General features: G+C 47.9%; 2 protein-coding genes across 3 annotated transcripts; one reads left to right on the top strand and one right to left on the bottom strand.

The window, feature by feature from the left end:
- The first annotated feature begins 3,784 nt into the window (after positions 1-3,784).
- On the top strand, positions 3,785-6,241 carry LOC107115202 (glyoxal reductase-like). Its single transcript, XM_015416841.1, has 2 exons — positions 3,785-3,845; positions 5,368-6,241. Exons 1-2 carry the CDS (start codon positions 3,805-3,807, stop codon positions 6,230-6,232), a joined length of 906 nt encoding a protein of 301 aa, XP_015272327.1. The 5' UTR covers positions 3,785-3,804; the 3' UTR covers positions 6,233-6,241.
- A 277-nt stretch (positions 6,242-6,518) lies between these two features.
- Positions 6,519-17,016, bottom strand: BAD (BCL2 associated agonist of cell death). 2 transcript variants are annotated; one of them, XM_015416837.1, is made up of 4 exons: positions 16,915-17,016; positions 15,972-16,200; positions 12,396-12,568; positions 6,519-6,908 (listed from the first exon to the last, which is right to left on the bottom strand). In XM_015416837.1, exons 2-4 carry the CDS (start codon positions 16,126-16,128, stop codon positions 6,786-6,788), a joined length of 453 nt encoding a protein of 150 aa, XP_015272323.1. In that variant the 5' UTR covers positions 16,129-16,200; positions 16,915-17,016; the 3' UTR covers positions 6,519-6,785. The 2 variants fall into 2 exon arrangements, with proteins under 2 accessions (XP_015272323.1, XP_015272324.1); XM_015416838.1 differs by having other exon boundaries at positions 12,396-12,565.
- Between the last annotated feature and the right edge of the window lie 969 nt (positions 17,017-17,985).

Here is a 17,985-nt window from a genome sequence, read left to right as displayed (position 1 = left end):
GACCGAGATCAGTTCACCTGGAGATTGGATTTATACCCCGCCCTTCACTGGGAGTCTCAGAGCGGCTTACAAACTCCTTTCCCTTCCCCTCCCCACAACAGACACCCTGTGAGGTGGGTGGGGCTGAGAGAACTCTGACACAAACTGCTCTTTTTCAAGGACAGCTGTGCCAGAGCTTGTGACTGACCCAAGGTCACATCAGCAGGTGCAAGTGGAGGAGTGGGGAATCAAACCCGGTTCTCCCAGATTAGAGTCTGCACACTTAACCACTGCACCAAACTGGAAGGTGAGCTGTATGGCATTATACCCCATTGAAGTCCCTCCCCAAACCTCATCCCCCTCAGGCTTGAACACCCCCCAAATCTCCAGATATTTCCCAACCCAGAGGTGGCAACCCTATGGCCAAAGCTCCCTCTAAGCTGTGGAGTCTCGTGAGCAAAAATTCTGCTTGGTGAGCTATTGGCATTAAAGTTGTGAGCGAGCAGTTTGGCTACTGCATAAATTAGTTTGCTCTGGAGCCATCCTTCCTGAGCTAAGACAAAAATGTGTGAGCTGGAGGCTAAAAAACTGTGAGCTAGCTCCCACTAACTCAGCTTAGAGGGAACACTGCCTATGGCCCTTTTGTAACCGCCTGCTTCCATCACTAAGCACGGAAACAAGCCGGCGTCTGGCAGGGAGCAGGATCGTGACACTAGCGATGATCTTTGTAATGATCTGTACTGGCTGAGCAGGTAGTCCGTAGCAGGGACACCAAGGGAAGCACGCAGACACCACCAGATTCTTGGTCACTTTTTTCTTGGCATCCAAAACCCACCCACCAGCAAAAAAAAAAAAGATTCTCCACACACACTTTTAAAACGGGTGCTTGGAAGAGGGGCTGCTTTCCGCTTCCAATGGCAGACGGGCAAGACTCACATTCCAAAAGCTTGGAACATCCAATTCCCTATCAGTGCCCATTGTACTTAGGATTGCCAACTCCAGTTTGGGAAATTCCTGGAGATTTGGGGGTGGAGCCTGGAGAGGGAAGGGGAGGGGCCTCAGGGGATAATAATGGGTGTAGAGCCCGCCCTCCATAGCAGCCATTTTCTCCAGAGGATCTGACCTCTGTGGCTCTGGAGATCAGTTGTAATTTGCCTAGCCCTTTCTTCAGTTTTTAGCTCCTAATGGAGGTTGCTTTTGTTTTGACATTTTCCGAGGCCTTTGGTGGCAAGTGAGATTGCTTTCCCTGTTGTTCTATGTTGATTATGTTCTTTTGATTCAGTTTCCTGATTCCCCATGGCCCCTGTCCAAGATTTATGCAGTCCTGGCCTTTGAGTATATATATTTTTTCTTAGTGGCTCTTACAGTGGTCCTTTTCTTTGTTTTTAACAGCCTTGTATTTGCTAGGTCATTTGTATATAAACGTTGCTGCTGTTCTCTGCTGTCAGGATTTATTACCGCTTATTGTGTCGCTTTGATTGTGTTTTCTAATAACTTGAGAATTCCAATTATCAATGCAGGACAGAAATTTTTTAAACAAATGTGTGACTAAATAAATAGCCTTCTCCTCGCAGTCTTGCAGCATGACCGGAAAGTAAATTAAGCTGGGAGACGGCAACGTGCCCAAGTCCAGTGAGATTTCTGGTTAAGGATAGATTTGGACCTTGACCTTCTAAACCTAAACTTGGCTTTCCGCCAGGGCATACTTTGGAAATGTGATTATTTTTTACATTTTAACTCCAAGGAGTTCAGCTCAGCACACCTCTCTCCAGTTGATCCTTGTTGTTGTTGTTGTTGTTCAGTCGCACGGTTGAGTCCAATTCTTTGCAACTCCATGGACCACATCACGCCAGGCCCTCCTATCTTCTGTCGTGCTCTGGAGTTTGCTTAATTTCATGTTCGTGGCATTGATAACACTGTCTAACCATCTCATCCTTTACCATCCCCTTCCTCTTTGACCTTCAATCTTTCCCAGCATCAGGGTCTTCTCCAGTGAGTGCTCCCTTCTCATTGGGTGGCCAAAGTATTTGAGCTTCAGCTTCAGTATCTGGCCTTCCAGGGAATAGTCAGGGTTGATTTCTTTTAGGATTGACCCTTACAACAACCTTGTTAGGTAGGTTAGACTGAGAAGGTACCGGTGGTGATGTGTACTCAGCCCTTCCCAGCACCAGTATGACATTCTAACAACTATTTTCAGTGCAGGAAAGGGAAGGGGGGAATGGTAAGAACATAAGAATGTAAGAAGAGCCCTACTGGATCAGACCAGTGGTCCATCTAGTCCAGCATCCTGTGTAACACAGTGGCCAACCAGTTCATCTGGAGGGCCAACAACAGGGCATGGAGGCCGAAGCTCTCCCCTGCTGTTGCCTCCTGGCTCTGAACGCGGAGGTTCCCTTTCGTTGCCATGGCCTGCAGCCACTGTCCTCCATGAATCTATCCAATCCCCTTTTAAAGCCTTCTATGCCTGTGGCCATCACTACATCCCCTGGTGGGGAATTGCACATTTTAACCACTCTCCTTGTAGAGAAGTATTTCCTTTCGTCCATCCTGAATCTGCTACCCATCAGCGTCACGGGATGCCCTCTTCTAGTATTTTGGGAGAGGGAAAAGAACTTCTCTGTCCGCTCCCTCCATCTCATGTGTAATTTCATAAACCTCTATCATGTCCCCCTTAGTCATCTCTTTTCTAAACTGAGTAGCCCAGGAGAGCCTCTGTAGCCATCCTTCCCAAAGTAATTTCACTGTACTGCTTTTTTAATGGGACCCTGGAGGTCTGGAAGGAGTTAGCACTTAAAACGTTATGAGAGACCATCGGTATAATTCTGAGCAAGAAAAAAAATAGTCCTGTGCATACTGATTTTAATATTTTGGCGAACACATACCCTTGCTTGGAAATTCTTGATTCTGCGGCACGGTAAGGCGTACTGGGGTTGCAAAAACAAACAAAAAAAGCATCCCAAACCTTCGGAATTAAAAAAAAGTTTTCTTCCCAACCACTGGAAGGTTCAGCCACGGAGGGCAGCCGTTCTGCACTCTGGTCCCACAACGCACACATTCCCAGAGAATGTACAGAGCCCTTTTCTGTTGATGCAGAATTCTGTAGTTGTTGTGATGGAAACATGTCAAAAGCCAGTGCCATTGGGTAGTTGCACTTAAAGGTAAAGGTAAAGGTTCCCTTGCTCGAAAGCCAGTCGAATCCGACTCTAGGGTTGCGGTGCTCATCTCATTTCAAAGCCGAAGAGCCAGCGCTGTCCGAAGACGTTTCCGTGGTCATGTGGCCGGCATGACTAAACACCAAGGCGCACGGAACGCTGTTACCTTCCCACTGAAGTGGTACCTATTTATCTACTTGCAATTTCTTGCTTTCGAACTGCTAGGTTGGCAGGAGCTGGAACTTACTCATTAGCTATAGACGGGGGCTGTATGAAACCACACACGTAAATATATATATATATACATATATTGCAGTGTCTCTTGCACTCAATCGTGGATCATCATACCTATTTTTCTCTCTCCTGTCTTTTCCTTCTTTTTCTTTTTTTTTACATCTCCACCGCACTGAGTGCAGGACTGCGCAAACTCAGCACACGACCAGGTCCAAGTTCTAAGCAAGCAGGGGCGCATGCGTATACGGACTCGACGTCTTTCACTTTTTGTCCCGCCCGGCGGTGGGGCCCCTTCAGCGGCCTTCGCTTCCTTAGTCTCTCCCTGGGGGGGCACGCCCCCTTCCCTTTGCTTTGCGCGTTGATTGGCGAGTAGGCGTTGTCCGTCCTGGTCGGGGAACGCCTATCTCTCCGCTACTGTCTCTCAGACTACAGTCTGACCATGCAGAACCAGCCAGCGGTGCGGGAACTTCCGGGATCTTGGTGAGGAGTCTGTGGTTACCCTTATGGGTTTGTGTGGTTTTTTGTGCCCGGGGGGGGAGGGATGTAGATGAGCAGAGTAGTTTGGCGGCTCCCCTTGCACAGGACTTTGGACCAGTTGTGGTAGTGGTAATTATCACCTAAGGTGATGCAGACAACCTTCTCTCTTTACCTCTGACTAAGTATATTATTTTTCTTCGCATTGTTGCGAACAGTGAATTAGGCTTAGTTAAAAAGTAATGCGTGGAACCAGTATGACGTTCTTCGCTTTCTTCGCTTAAAGCGTGCTCTTAATGAACGTGTGTGTGTGTGTGTCCCCCCTTTTTTTTTAATTCTGCAATTTCCCGGCACGATTCTAAACAGGACTCACCCCCTACTTAGTAAGTCTTCTGGAAGTCCAGCTGGGTTAGTCTATTGCAGCGAAATTGAATAGGAGTCTTAGGGCACCTTAAAGAATGTGTGTGTGTGCTGGTGACCCTATAGGGGTTTTCAAGGCAAGAGATAATAGAGGTGGTTTGCCATTGCCTGCTCTGTGGGTTCCTTGGTGGTCTCCCATCCAAGTGCTAAGCAGGGCCAACTTTAGCTTCTGAGATCTGAGGAGATCAGGCTAGGCTGGGCCAGGGACCTTAAAGACTAGCAACAGCCGAAGGTTTTGAGCTTAGATGCCACTTCTTCAGATGCAGTCAGGGGATCCACACAAAAGATGGAAAAGGTCTGCACAGCAAGGAGCCGTTCAGTGCATCTGAAGGAGTGGCCCCCAGCCCTCAAAACCTTCTACGAATAAAATGTCATTTAAAAAAAAAAAAAGGTAGCCTTTGGACTCATTTACTTTCCCCCAGTAAGTGTGTTCAAGAATAAGCCTTTGCTGTAAACATTACCTTATTCCCTGCTGCTGAAATCTCTTCCACCTGTCTTACTCGAAATTACAAATGATGCCTGATTACACCTTTTACACACAATGTATCTTTGAGACCTTGTTGGAGGAAGCCTAAATACCGCAAGGCTGTGAGGCCCTCAGTTTCGAACTTCAGATCACACTGGCACCTACGAGGGAGTGAACATATGACTCAAGGCAGAGCACATGCTTTACTTCAAAAAAAGAAAAATCTCAGAGATCAGTCTCTGGCATCTGTAGCCGAAAGATAACAAGGCTGCAGAGCCACCTCCAATCAGGGTAAGCAGTGCTGAGCTAAACAGATTTGACTCTGAAGAACACAGCTTCGCATGTTCTTGAACAGATTTATATAAAATTGTATACATGTTCTTGTCTTCTAAGCTGTTGTAGGTATAACTTGGTCAGTGGTGTCCATTGCAAAGGAGATGGATGGTCTTGAGGCTTCCATTCCAGCTTCTCAGTCACATTCAAGCCCACTAGCACCTAAGAGACCAAAAAGAGTTTGGTGGTATCAGCTTGCAAGAGTCAAAGCTGCTGTCATTGAACGGAATGGCAAAACATTTACCCTGCTGAGCATGGCATTCCCGGACAGGGGCAGGAAACCTAATCCACCTATTTTGTCCCTCCCAGGCCACCAGAACGTACAACATGGTTGAATACTGGAGCACCCATGCCACTTCTGGGGCTGGGCACTTTCCGTCTGCAAGACAGGGAGGCGGTGCGCCTGAGCCTAAAGGCCGCTTTGGAGAACGGCTACCGTTTGGTGGACACGGCTGCCGTCTATGGCAATGAGGCAGCCATAGGGGATGCACTACGTGAGCTCCTGCCACGCTATGGCCTCAGCCGCAAGGATATCTTCCTGACCAGCAAGCTGAGTCCAAGAGACCATGGAGAGGGACCCGCCGAAGCAGCCTGCCTCCGTAGCTTGCGGGAACTGGGCTGCGATTACCTGGACCTCTATCTCATCCATTGGCCAGGCACGCAAGGCCGCCCTCAGGAAGATAAAGGTAACAGAGAACATCGACAACTGAGCTGGAGAGCTCTGGAGAGACTCCATGAAGCCGGGAAGCTACGGGCAATCGGGGTCTCCAATTATACCGTCAAGCACCTCCAGGAGCTGCTCGTGAGTTGCCTCGTGCCCCCAGCTGTTCTTCAAGTGGAGTTCCACCCAGAACTGGCCCAGTCAGAGCTGCTGGATTTCTGTCGCCAGAAGGGTATCCATCTACAGGCTTATTCTTCACTGGGAACAGGTCCGCTGGTGAGGCAGCCAGAGGTAGTGAAGGTCGCCGAACGGCAAGGGCGCACCCCTGCTCAGGTCTTGCTACGCTGGGCTGTGCAGCAGGGCGTGAGCGTCATCCCCAAATCAGCATCCCCAACCCGTGTGGCTGAGAACAGCCAGCTCTGGAATTGGGACTTGGCCCAAACTGAGATGGAAGAATTGAGAGCGCTGGATTGTGGGAAACGCTATTGTTGGGATCCCAGTGGTGTGGCCTAGGAGATCGGGTGTGTGCGCGTGTGGCCTGTGAACTGGCCTGTGAATGCGAATTCAAAGTCTGCACGTCCCCTTGAATATAACATTTGCAAACCCATTCCCATGGTAGCCCAGACCTGGTGATGGAGTTTGTTGCCAGCCTTCAGAGGAAAGTGTTTGAGTGATGGGTGTCAACATCCCAATGCCAGAAATAACAGCATTTTTAATAAAGGCTTTTACAAATTTATTCATATTTAAAAAAAAAAAAACACACAATTCAGGATTTCTGTTCTAATTTTCAATACAGTGTTTTTGCTTCTTTTTTCCAAAGAAAAAGAGTACTTGGAGAAGGGGTCGGGGGAATGCTTGTGATTCCTCGTAAAAGGGGTAGGAGGTAAAATGGTTACACGTCATAGTATACTGTGAGGCAGAGGACCCCCCCCAGAGAAATGGGTGGAGGAGGTGCCGTGGAATGACCCCTACCCTTCCCGGATACTTTGGGATAAGAAAACATGCTACATTGACCCTACATATTGCCCACCCCTCTTTTGTTCGTCAAAACAGCAGCAAATCTCGGTCAGGGAGGACTTCTGGGAAGTCCCGGGGAACTTCGGCGCCACCATGAATGCAGGGTCTCCTTCCAGCCTGACGTTCGGAACATCTGTGAGGCAGTCCCTGCGCTCTTGGGTCGTGGCAGCTTCTGCAAGAGAGAAGAGCTGTGAGAGTAAGGCGGTATCTCTCTCCCTCACAAACAGTGAACAGACACTGTTGTTATAGGCCAGTGATGGCGAACCTTTTAGAGACCAAGTGCCCAAACTGTGACCCAAAACCCACTTATTTATTGCAAAGTGCCAACACGGCAATTTAACCTGAATACTGAGGTTTTACTTTAGAAAAAACAACTCATACATTAATTTAAGATGATCCAAACAAAGTAAGGAAAGCAATCCCAAATGCTTTCATTTACTTAAAATTATTTAGCAGAGAATTCAACACTTTAATGATGGTCTGGGCCTGGCTGGGGCGATGGCACGCATGCCCACAGAGAGGGCTCTGAGTGCCACCTCTGGCACCCGTGCCATAGGTTCGCCACCACTGTTATAGGCCAAGGAGAGGGTCTGTGTAGGCTTTGTTGTTTTGCTTCCTGGAACCTCATCTGCAGGGTATGTGACTGAACTGGTGCCTCTTGACGGAGGATTCTCTTTTAGAGTCACAGAGAATCATAGAGTTGGAATGGACCTCCAGGGTCATCTAGTCCAACCCCCTGCACAATGCATGAAATTCACAAATGCCTCCCCCCCTCCACAGCCCCAGTGACCCCTGTTCCATGCCCAAAAGATGACAAAAAAACTCCAGGATCCCCAGCCAAACTGGCCAGGAGGAAAATTGCTTCCTGACCCCAATATGGCGATCAGCATTTCTCTGGGCATGTAAAAAAGGGCCACTAGAACTAAGCACTGAGGCAACCTTCCCTGCCCTCCCTCTCATGATCTGCCTGAGTTCCTTTCCTTATGCAGCAATGCCCCAGGAGCAAACCAAGTTTAAAAGCAACTGACTCCTCTGCTCTTAATCGGCAGACCTACAGACTCATCCATGGGAACTTCAGGGTGCAATCCTGCATCTACGGAAGTTTTCGACACAACCGCCCCTCATTTGGTATCCTTGCTACCGTGTTTCCCCGAAAATAAGACACTGTCTTATATTTATTTTTTCTCAAGAAGACACACTAGGGCTTATACCACAAATGCATAGAAATCCTGCTAGGGCTTATTTTTGGGGTAGATCTTATTTTCGGGGAAACAGGGTAGGACTTGGTCTCCAGACCCCTCACCATCTTCATTGCCCTCCTCTGGACAAGTTCCAGTTTGTCTATATCCGTAAATTGTGGTGCCCAAAACTGAATACAATACTCTAGGTGAGTATTCTCATCTTTAAGGCTGAAGGCAGAAGTTAACATTTTTTAAAAGGTGGTGGGGTTTATGAGCGTCGCTGTTGCCCCCTGTAACCTGTGGGGTGAGGCAGGAATTGTCCCAGGGCAAACTCTGACAGAACTGCTCTGCAAATCTTTGGCATGGGTCAAGCCAGCATGTGAAAAGCTGGGATGGTCACCTATTGGCTAACACCTGGGCCATCACCAACTTCCCCTTCCGTCACAGTTTTGCAGTTGGCTTTTAAAAATGAGTTGGGATTCTCTTTTGTTAAGGTGAGCCGATGCACACCTCTCTCTTCCTGGTCAGGGAGATAAAAGTGGCTCTTCATATGGTTCTCCCCTCTTCCACTTTACCCTCACAACAACAATCTAATGAGGTAGGTTAGGCTGGGAAATTGTAACAGATACAGGGTCACCTGGTTCTCTGTTTCTTTCTCTGAGCCTCTGCAGCATCTTTAATTGTCCAGGTGACTTAGGATGAACAAGCAGAAATTTGATCTAGACAGGACACAGGGGATGCTGGTTAGAAAGGCAAAAGAGCTTTGACCAGGATTGATTTACCAGCTTTATAAGGGGTTAAGTTTCTCTTACAGATTGATTTATTCAGGAAATGTATCTGCTGCCTCTCTAGAGAACCTACTTGAGTGTGGCTGTCAAAGCAAGTGAAGAGCATGAAGGTGCTCTTGGGCACAGCTTTGTTGACGGAAAAACAGACTGGCACTGTTGCTAAGAGCATCTTCTTTCGATTACATCTTGTTCATAAGTTAGTGACCTGTCTATACTCAGCTGCGTAGCCACGCTGTCGTATGCCTCTGTAACCTCCAGATTGGACTGCTGCAGCTCACTGTAGACGGGGCAGCCCTTGAAGAGGACTCAGAAGCTTCCAATGGTGCAAAGTTTGGTGAAATAAAACAGAAGTCCGGCGGCACTTTAAAGAATCAGAACATTTGTTCCGGCATGAGCTTTCATGAGTCAGAGCTCACTTCTTTACAGGCATCTGAAGGAGTGAGATCTGACACACGAAAGCCCAGGCTGAAATAAAGGTTCTGATTTTTCCAAGGCGCCACTGGAGTTCTGTTTTATTTTATTGCAGTAGACTTAACACAACTGCCTTCCTGGAATGGTCATGGAAGGCACAAAACGTGGCACCCAAGCTTTTCTCTGGGGTTCGCTTCTCCGAACATGTAACATCTGTGCTTCGACATTTATACAGGTAACCTATTCTGGGGCCTAATTCAAGGTGTGTGTTTGTTGTTTTTTACCTTGGAAGCCCTTCACAGCCAGGGGACGACCCTGCCATACCTATCAGACTGCATCTCCTAATATGCTCCCATCTGCTAATTGTTCTCCTCAAATGACTCCTTCTGTTCTTCTGCCCATTAAATCAGTTTGCTCACTTCCCACCGGCACAAGGGTATTCTCAGTGGCAGGACCGGGGCTGTGGAATGGCTTGCCTGAAGAAGTGCAGAGGGCACCTTAGCTTTCAATCTTATGCAGGGCATGCAAAGCAGTCCAATTTAAGAGGACGTTCTGTGATGGATAATAAAATATCAGATCTGGAAGGCTGTAGTAGACCATTTGCTTTGATATTGCTCGAAGGTGTTCCTGGCAGAGGTGTAAAGGTAAAGGTTCCCTTGCTCGAAAGCCAGTCAAATCCGACTCTAGGGTTGCGGTGCTCATCTCCGTTTCAAAGCCAAAGAGCCAGCGCTGTCCGAAGATGTTTCCGTGGTCATGTGGCCGGCATGACTAAACACCAAGGCGCACGGAACGCTGTTACCTTCCCACCGAAATGGTACCTATTTATCTACTTGCAATTTCTTGCTTTCGAACTGCTAGGTTGGCAGGAGCTGGAACTAGAGACGGGAGCTCACTCCGTCATGCGGCACACTCGGGTCTCGAACTACTGAACACTGAACTACCGACCTTCCACAGCCTGCAGTTCAGCATCTTAACCACTTGAGCCAGAGGTGTGGGGTGGAACAATTTCTACAAATGCCTGATTTTCCCACAGAGAGTTTCCCATTTTGTGCCCAAATAGTGCAAGAGAGTTTGTGCATATTTTATTGATTTGTAACTAAGGAGCTGCGGTGGCTCAAGTGGTTAAGACGCTGAACTGCAGGCTGTGGAAGGTCAGTAGTTCAGCAGTTCAAGGCCCGAGTTGCCGCATGACGGAGTGAGCTCCCGTCTCTAGTTCCAACTCCTGCCAACCTAGCAGTTCGAAAGCAAGAAATTGCAAGTAAATAGGTACCACTTCAGTGGGAAGGTAACAGTGTTCCGTGCGCCTTGGTGTTGAGTCATACCGGCCACATGACCACGGAAACGTCTTCAGACAGCGCTGGCTCTTCGGCTTTGAAACTGAGATGAGCACCGCAACCCTAGAGTCGGATTCGACTGGCTTTCGAGCAAGCGAACCTTTACCTTTACTAACTATTCTTTTAACAAAATTTACTAAATATTTCAAAATAAATATGCTAAATCAAATAACACCCTATTAAGCCATCAGGAATTTTCTGGTTCATATGTTTCCAGAAAGCCCACACCGCTGGTTACTGCTGTGCTGCATTTGTAAATTGCCTTGAGTCTTTGGAGACAGGTAAAGTCCAAATGCTTTCAACAAATGATTCATTGGACACATGCAAAGTCACACAGGTCAAGTTTGTCTGCTCCGACAGAAACTTGTTTAAATTAAACCTATCACCTTTTTTAAAAAGACATTTGACTTGCCCTGCTCATTTGTTTCTGTGCCAGATAAAATGTCCTGGTTTTAACCTAGAAAGACTCGGGAGCAGTCTGGATCCTGATCTGCAATAGGTATAATCACGTCTGTATCTCCCCTCCCCCACAACACTTTAAGATCTATGAATGAGGTCTGGTTGAATATTTCACCTTTGGCAGAGGGTATCTCTAGCCCAATCACTGTCAGTCTAACCTACTTCACAGGGTCGTTGTGAAGAGTAAAAAAATGGAGGAGTGGAAAGGCTCGTACTCTGCCCTGAGCTCCTTTGAGGAATGGAAGGATTAAAATGTAATAAGCTGTCTTCTGTGAGACGCAGGGCCTTTTCTGCTGTGGCTCCAGAGTTTTGGAGCACTCTCTCATGGGAGATTTGTATAGCTCTGTTTTTCTGAAAGTAAGACCTTTCCCTTTTGTAGTGCCTCAGGTAGCTGAACAAAGATGTTCTTGAATCTGCTGTTCTGGTTGTTAATCGTAGGTTTTTAATAGTGTTCGGGCATTTGATTTCTCTTAACTCTCGTATGCTATTTTGAAGAAAAAAACTTACTGAAAAACAGCTGTCTCAGAAATATTTCTTTATTTACAAAATTTGTATCCCACCTTTCTGTCCTTACCATGGGCACCAAGGCAGCTAATTGCCCATCTGAGCTGGGCGACTGACAAAAGTCCTTAACATGGGTTGTGAAACTGGGTTCACAGTACATGTGAAATATGCGTGTCAGAACAGCTCTTCCAAATGCGCGGCTTTCCAGTACATACATGACTTGTTGGGTTTTTTTTAAAATCACAGTTATAGCAGCAGTTGTACGCCACTGGTGGAGTCACTTTCCCAACAAGAATTCTGCTTCACCAGGCCTCCATGGACTGGTGATACATAACTGGTGGAACAGCAAAAACATCAATACAATGTGTCACTGGCTACTATTGGCAGAAGATGTGATGAACTCACTAGAGAGCCAGTGTGGTGTAGTGGCTGGACGTTGGACTAGGATCTGGGAGACCAAATCCTTACTCAGCCATGGAAGCTCACCACACACACTCAGCCTACCCTACCTCACAGAGTTATGAGGAGAAAATGGAGAATCATGTATGCCACTTTGAGTCCCCAGCCAATGTTCCCTCTAAGCTGTGGAGTCCTGTGAGCAAAAATTCTACATTGTGAGCTACCGGCATTAAAGCTGTGAGCGAGCGATTTGGCTACTGCATCAATTAGTTTGCTCTGGAGCCCTCCTTCCTGAGCTGAGACAAAAGTGCGTGAGCCGGAGGCTAAAAAGCTGTGAGCTAGCTCACACTAACTCAGCTTAGAGGGAACACTGGTCCCCACTGAGGAGAAAGGTAGGATATAAACCGAAGTAAATAAATAACCCCAACAAAATCACTGTTATTTAATGGAGTATATGTGCAACAGAAACTGTTTCAGTGCTTTTTCTCCCCTCGGCGACATGCCGGCGTCCCTTCACAAACATACACCCCAAATCACACACGCATCCTTTCCCCAGGGATCCTGTGGCACGCGCCAGTCTCACCTGCAGTGCCCCGTGGAACTCATCACTCATCCTCCGCAGTTCCCGTCCGTATCGCTGGGCCGCCCACAGGATGGGAGGGGCAGAGCGTGAACGCCCCCGGAAAGTGCCCACCTCATCTGGTGGCTCTGACTCTGGCAACGGGGGGTCTGAGCCAATGCGACGCCGCAGCTCTGCTGGGTGAGGTGAAAAGAGAAACGCAGCCACGTGGGGTTATCCCAAACTTGCAGATGTCCACCCAAGTTATGAACGCAGACCCATGTTAGTCATTTTTTGGCACACGGTGTCATACTGTGTAGAATTGTGTAGTTCAGGAGTCCCCAACATGATACCCGTGAGCCCCATGATGCCTTTTCTGGTTCCCGAGTGATTTTAGGAAGCAGGTGGGGGCCAGGTAGGGCTTTTGCAGCTTCTGATTAGCTGTGCAGATTTTTTTAAATGTTGCTTTGGCAACAGCTGTCATAAGAACATAAGAGAAGCCAATGTTAGATCAGGCCGGTGGCCCATCCAGTCCAACATTGTCACACCGTGGCCAAAAATACCAGGTGCCATCAGGAGGTCCACCAGTGGGGCCAGGATGCTAGAAGCCCTCTCACTGTTGCACCCCCCAAGCACCAAGAATACAGTACATCTCTTCTCCCAGACTAAGAGTTCCTATCTATACCTTGTGGCTAATAGCCATTGATGGACCTCTGCTCCATATGTTTATCTAATTTCCTCTTGAAGCCGTCCATGCTTGTAGCTGCCATCACCTCCAGTGGCAGTGAATTCCATGTGTTAATCACATGGAAAAATCTACATTGTGTTACTTCATTTTGTGGCGGCTATGCCTCCTGCGGCAGCCATTTTGTTGCTGCGCCCACCATGCTATGACAGAATTCCAAATGTGCCCTTCAGGCTCAAAAAGATAGGGAATCTCTGTTGCAGCGATTACTGGTGTCTGACTAGAGACCCAGGTTGAAATCCTCATCTCTCACGGAAGCTTGCTGGATGACCTGCAGCTAGTCACTTTCTTTCAACCTAACCTACCTCACAGGGTTGTTGTGTCAACAGAATGGCGGAGAGGAGAATGTGTTAAACTGCTTTGGGTCCTCATTGGGGAGAAATGCAGGGTAAGCTTCTGGGTATGGAGCTGGCTAATTTGGGTTTTGAATCCATCCCCCCATAACCACAAAGCTGGCTGGTTATTATTGGGTATTGTGGGCTCCCACAGAATTGCTGTGGAGACACAATGTGGGGGAAGGGGGAATGTAAGTACCCTAAGCTGCTTGGAAGAAGAACTGAATCTGGGTGTGTGTGTGTATACGTGTGTGTGTGTGTGTGTTCATTCATTCGTAAAAAACTCATTTCTGAAAGCTGCCTCATGGGGAAGCGATTCTTGCTGGCCTATTTAAGTAAAGGAATGAAATATTCAAGACTGCCATGAAAATGCTAGGGTGCTCACAAGTTTCTCCACAGAAAACCCAGCCAGTCAGTGGGGTGTTCCCTTTAAGTAGAACAGGGGTCCCCAACATTTTTGAGCTGTTGGACACGCTTGGAATTCTAACACAGCATAGTGGGTGGAGCAGCCACAAAATAGCTGCTGCAGGAGGCAGAGCCGGCCACAAAATGGTTGCCATAGCTTTACTTCAGTCACACAGTGAAGATTTTCGTGGTGCGATGGCAGCTTCTGCCAAAGCAACATTTTTAAGAATCTGCACAGCCAATAAAATCTCCAGTGGCCATTCAAACTCTCACTGGGCAAGATCTCTTCCTAAAAACACTTAATGAAGAAGAAGAAGAAAAGATTGGATTTATACCCCACCCTTCACTACCCAAAGGAGTCTTAGAGCGGTTTACAATTCCTTTCCCTTCCCCTCCCGACAACAGGCACCCTGTGAGGTAGGGGGGGCCGAGAGAGCTCTTTTGAGGACTGCCCTTGAGAGAACAGCTCTAAAAGACCTTATGAAGAGAAGAAGAGAGTGGATTTATACCCTGCCCTTCACTACCTGAAGGAGTAGCTTACAGTCTCCTTTCCCAAGGTCACACCAGCAGCTGCATGCGGCGAACTGAGGAATCAAACCCGGTTCTCCCAGATTAGAGTCCGCGCTCTTAACCACTACACGAAACTGGCTCTCAGAAACCATGTCGGCAGGTGCCACAGTGTCCATAGAAACCGTGTTGGAGACCCCTGAGCTAGTAAATCAGCTGGCCAGTAGCCCCACCCCTGTAGTTGTGGTATCAAAAGGACCCGCCTAAAAAAGGCTGCTAATTAAATTTCCCTGACTCATTTTGTTCACACAACCAATCTAGAACAACACCTTTCACATTCAGCATTTTCACTGATCAGAAAGCACAGCGTGGAACTCTTCCTGGACTTACTACTCCCATGGAAGCGCTTGCTGGGTGACCTTGACCCAGTCATACACACTCAGCCTAACTCACCTCACAGGGTTGTTGTGAGGATAAAATGGAGGAGAATGCTATACGCCGTTTTGAGTCCAAGAGGGCTGCCCCTTGTCTGAAGCAATGCAGTCTAAAAAGGAAACTTGCCACAGGATATGCCCATTCGGCTAAGCTCTAACCAATGGAAACAATTTTACTCCATGTTAATCACTGTGGTAATATTCTGTTGTATGGATTATACAGAATCTGGTCTTCGTAGAAGACCAGAACTCTCTGAACACATGAGTCTGCCTCACGCTGAATCAGACTCGTGGTCCATCAAAGTCAGTATTGTCTACTCAGACTGGCAGCAGCTCTCCAAGGTCTCGGGCAGAGGTCTTTCACACCACCTACTGCCAGTTCTTTTAACTGGAGATGTCGGGGATTGAACCTGGGACCTTCTGCATGCCAAGCAGATGCTCTTACCACTGAGCCACGGCCCCTCCCTGTTGTGATTTAACTGTGCAATACAGAGAGCCAGTGTGGGGCAGCCGTTAGAATATTAAGACTGGGATCTGAGAGATCTGGGTTCAAGTGTTTCCGCTGCCATGAGGCTTGTTGAGAGACCTTGGGCCGGTCATTCTCTTTTAACTTAACCTGACTCACAAGGTTTCACAAGAACCACATACAGTAAAAATTCAGAGGAAACGAACAAAAGAGAATGAATCCCAATGTCTGAGCAGCCTGAACAGCCCAGACTAGTCTGAGCTTGTCAAAGTATGGAAAGCTAAGCGGGGCTGGCCATCGTTACTACGTGGAGGGGAGATCACCAAGGAAGATCAGGGTTCCCGTACAGAGGAACGCAATGGCTCATCTCTTGCCTTGAAAACCCATGAGGGTTCCCGATAAGTTTGCTATGACTTGACAGTACTTAGTTATTATTATAAATGCCTCAGAGTTCAAGATCCTTCGCAATTACATTTCCTGGTAACAGAGAATCCCAGAGCAGAGAATGTGAAATAATAAGTCTTAAAAAGAGAGACAGTGAGAGGGAGAAAATGAGGAGTCCACAGAGATACCATACATTTGAGCAAAGCAACAGAAGTAAATGAAAGAAAGAGTAGAGAATCTACAGGGGCCACAAGAGCGTTTTGCTCAGGGCACCCTGTAAGGGGCACAGGATGAAGGAAAGGGAAATGTTTTCTGGTTGCAAACCTTGGGGCCCGGTGGAAGTGGTCCCAGTGTGCGCCAAACTGTCCGGCTCCTTGCCCTCTCCCTCAATTCCCCGCCAGTTCAGCTTGTGGTCCAGCAGTTCTTTCTCCTCTGCTGGGAAAGCGGCCTCATCCTCCTGGTACTCAGGAATGTGGAACATGGTCGGGGGGCTGGCATGGCCCCCAACACCCGGCTGCCCACTATCCAGGGGTCTGTGGGGTTTCTGGCCCAGCTGTGGAGGAGAGAGAGCAGGCATCAAAACAAGCGGGTGCCCCAGAGACGGAGAGGAGAGGCTGGGCTGAGAATCAGGAAGTCCCCATTTCAAATCTCACCTCAGCCACAAATTCAGTAGCTTCAGGCAAGGCGCTTCCACAACAGCGGCGACTTGCGGTCTGATAGCAATTTATGGCCTGCTTTACAGGGTGGTTGTCAGGATGACCAAGATAATTAACAATGCCAAGTTCTTGGCTCACTTGAAAGTGCCACACACCCGCTAAGTATTATTAGAAGTAATGCTTGGTTATGAGTAAGCCAACCCTTTTGCCTGGAAGCAACGGTGAATTCTCTGCTTCCTGAGCAGTCTCCCACAGTGGGGTGCCGCTGGAGGATGTACCCTCCCCTCTTCCGAAGAGCCCTCAGCCCCAAATGCTCTGACATTTCCCCTTAATGCTCTCCCCACTCCTGCTGTGTTCTGCACGTCTCTGCCTTCCTCCCTACAACGTGGGGTCTTATATCCCCAGTCCTAGATCTACCCTCTCCATGCCCCTCTCTTTCCTAAATCCCCAGCTCTTCCTCCGTTCTCTCCCACTCCAGAGTCGTCGCCGCCTCCTCCTTTCCTTTCCTTTCCAGATCTGGAATCTCAGTCTTTTCTCTCCCAAATCCTGGACTTCCTTCTCTCCCCCCTCCCGCCTCCATTGGCAACCCATTCACCTCCATTTCGCCTTACCTAAATTGGGGTCTCTCTCTCTCTCTCTCTCTCTTCTCCACCCTTACTGTTTACATCAGCAAAGACCCAGCCACAGTCGCCCGGGCAATGGAGAACTGCCACCTTCCGTGCCCAATCTAGGTCGTTGACGTCACAGGGGAGAGGACTGCTCCGCCTTCTGGTGACCTCGGCTCCTCCCTCCCGTCGCCTTCAGGGTTTTCTCCCTTCCGCCCCCTCCGTTTTCAGTGACAGTGAAAGGAACGGAGAGATTACCGAGATTATCTATGCAACTATGCCTTTCTGTGGCATAGTTCTTTCCCCCCCCAGTTTCCAGATTTCTTGCTGCTTTGCTTTGGCTTCCCACAGCTTTACCAGGGTTGTACATGTACAAGGCATGTTGCAATCTTTAACATGGTTTAAATCCATTTAAATAAACGTTTTTAGAAGGATTGCATTAAGATTGCGTTGTTCATCTTTCTCCTCTGTTGTGAACCGATTGGATTCTCTGTTAGAAAAGCAGAATATACGTTTTAAAATATAAATAAAATGTAAGTAAATAAATGAGCGAATATCTCACTCTGTATGGACTGGTCGTTTCCATTTCATTGTATCTGGAGAAGTGTGGGTGCACGGGAAAGCTTATACCTTGAATAAACTTTGTTGGTCTTAAAGGACTCAGACTTTGTGTCAGTTTCTGAACGTGTGGCTATTGCGTTATCCAAATCTCTTATTGCCAAAGCCTATGCGATTATCTATTGCCATTATTTTAGCAAATCGCATACTGCCAGCCTTTTATCATCAGTGAGAGTCGTCTTTAGTTTTGCACTGCTGTCGCACAGGCTACAAGGAACTGTAACAGAGCAGCACAGCTGCCCATCTTGATGTAGCAGCCTCTGTAATGGGAATTCTTTGGGATAACAAACCGAGTGGGGGGACTTCTGTGATATACATGGAGGTAATTAATAATGGTGTTATAATTACTGGGTGGAACGCTTATGGGACCCTTAGCGGGAGATAATGAAAAAGCGTATTACGTCCGCCCTCTCTCGGCACTGGCGAAAGAACTGGGGCAAGTACCATTGCCCACAGTAA

This window comes from Gekko japonicus, unplaced genomic scaffold (assembly GCF_001447785.1).
Source record: "Gekko japonicus isolate JY-2015 unplaced genomic scaffold, Gekko_japonicus_V1.1 scaffold248, whole genome shotgun sequence".
NCBI classification, from domain to species: domain Eukaryota; kingdom Metazoa; phylum Chordata; class Lepidosauria; order Squamata; family Gekkonidae; genus Gekko; species Gekko japonicus.
This window is presented reverse-complemented; position numbering and strand designations above follow the sequence as displayed.

Coding starts and splice junctions, on each gene's coding strand:
- LOC107115202 (XM_015416841.1), top strand. CDS start 3,805: ATGCAGAACCAGCCAGCGGTGCGGGAACTTCCGGGATCTTG. Junction 3,846..5,367: donor CGGGAACTTCCGGGATCTTG/GTGAGGAGTCTG, acceptor TGTCCCTCCCAG/GCCACCAGAACGTACAACAT.
- BAD (XM_015416837.1), bottom strand. CDS start 16,128: ATGTTCCACATTCCTGAGTACCAGGAGGATGAGGCCGCTTTCCCAGCA. Junction 12,569..15,971: donor CACTTCCACCGGGCCCCAAG/GTTTGCAACCAG, acceptor CACCTCACCCAG/CAGAGCTGCGGCGTCGCATT. Junction 6,909..12,395: donor AGTTCCACGGGGCACTGCAG/GTGAGACTGGCG, acceptor TCTCTCTTGCAG/AAGCTGCCACGACCCAAGAG.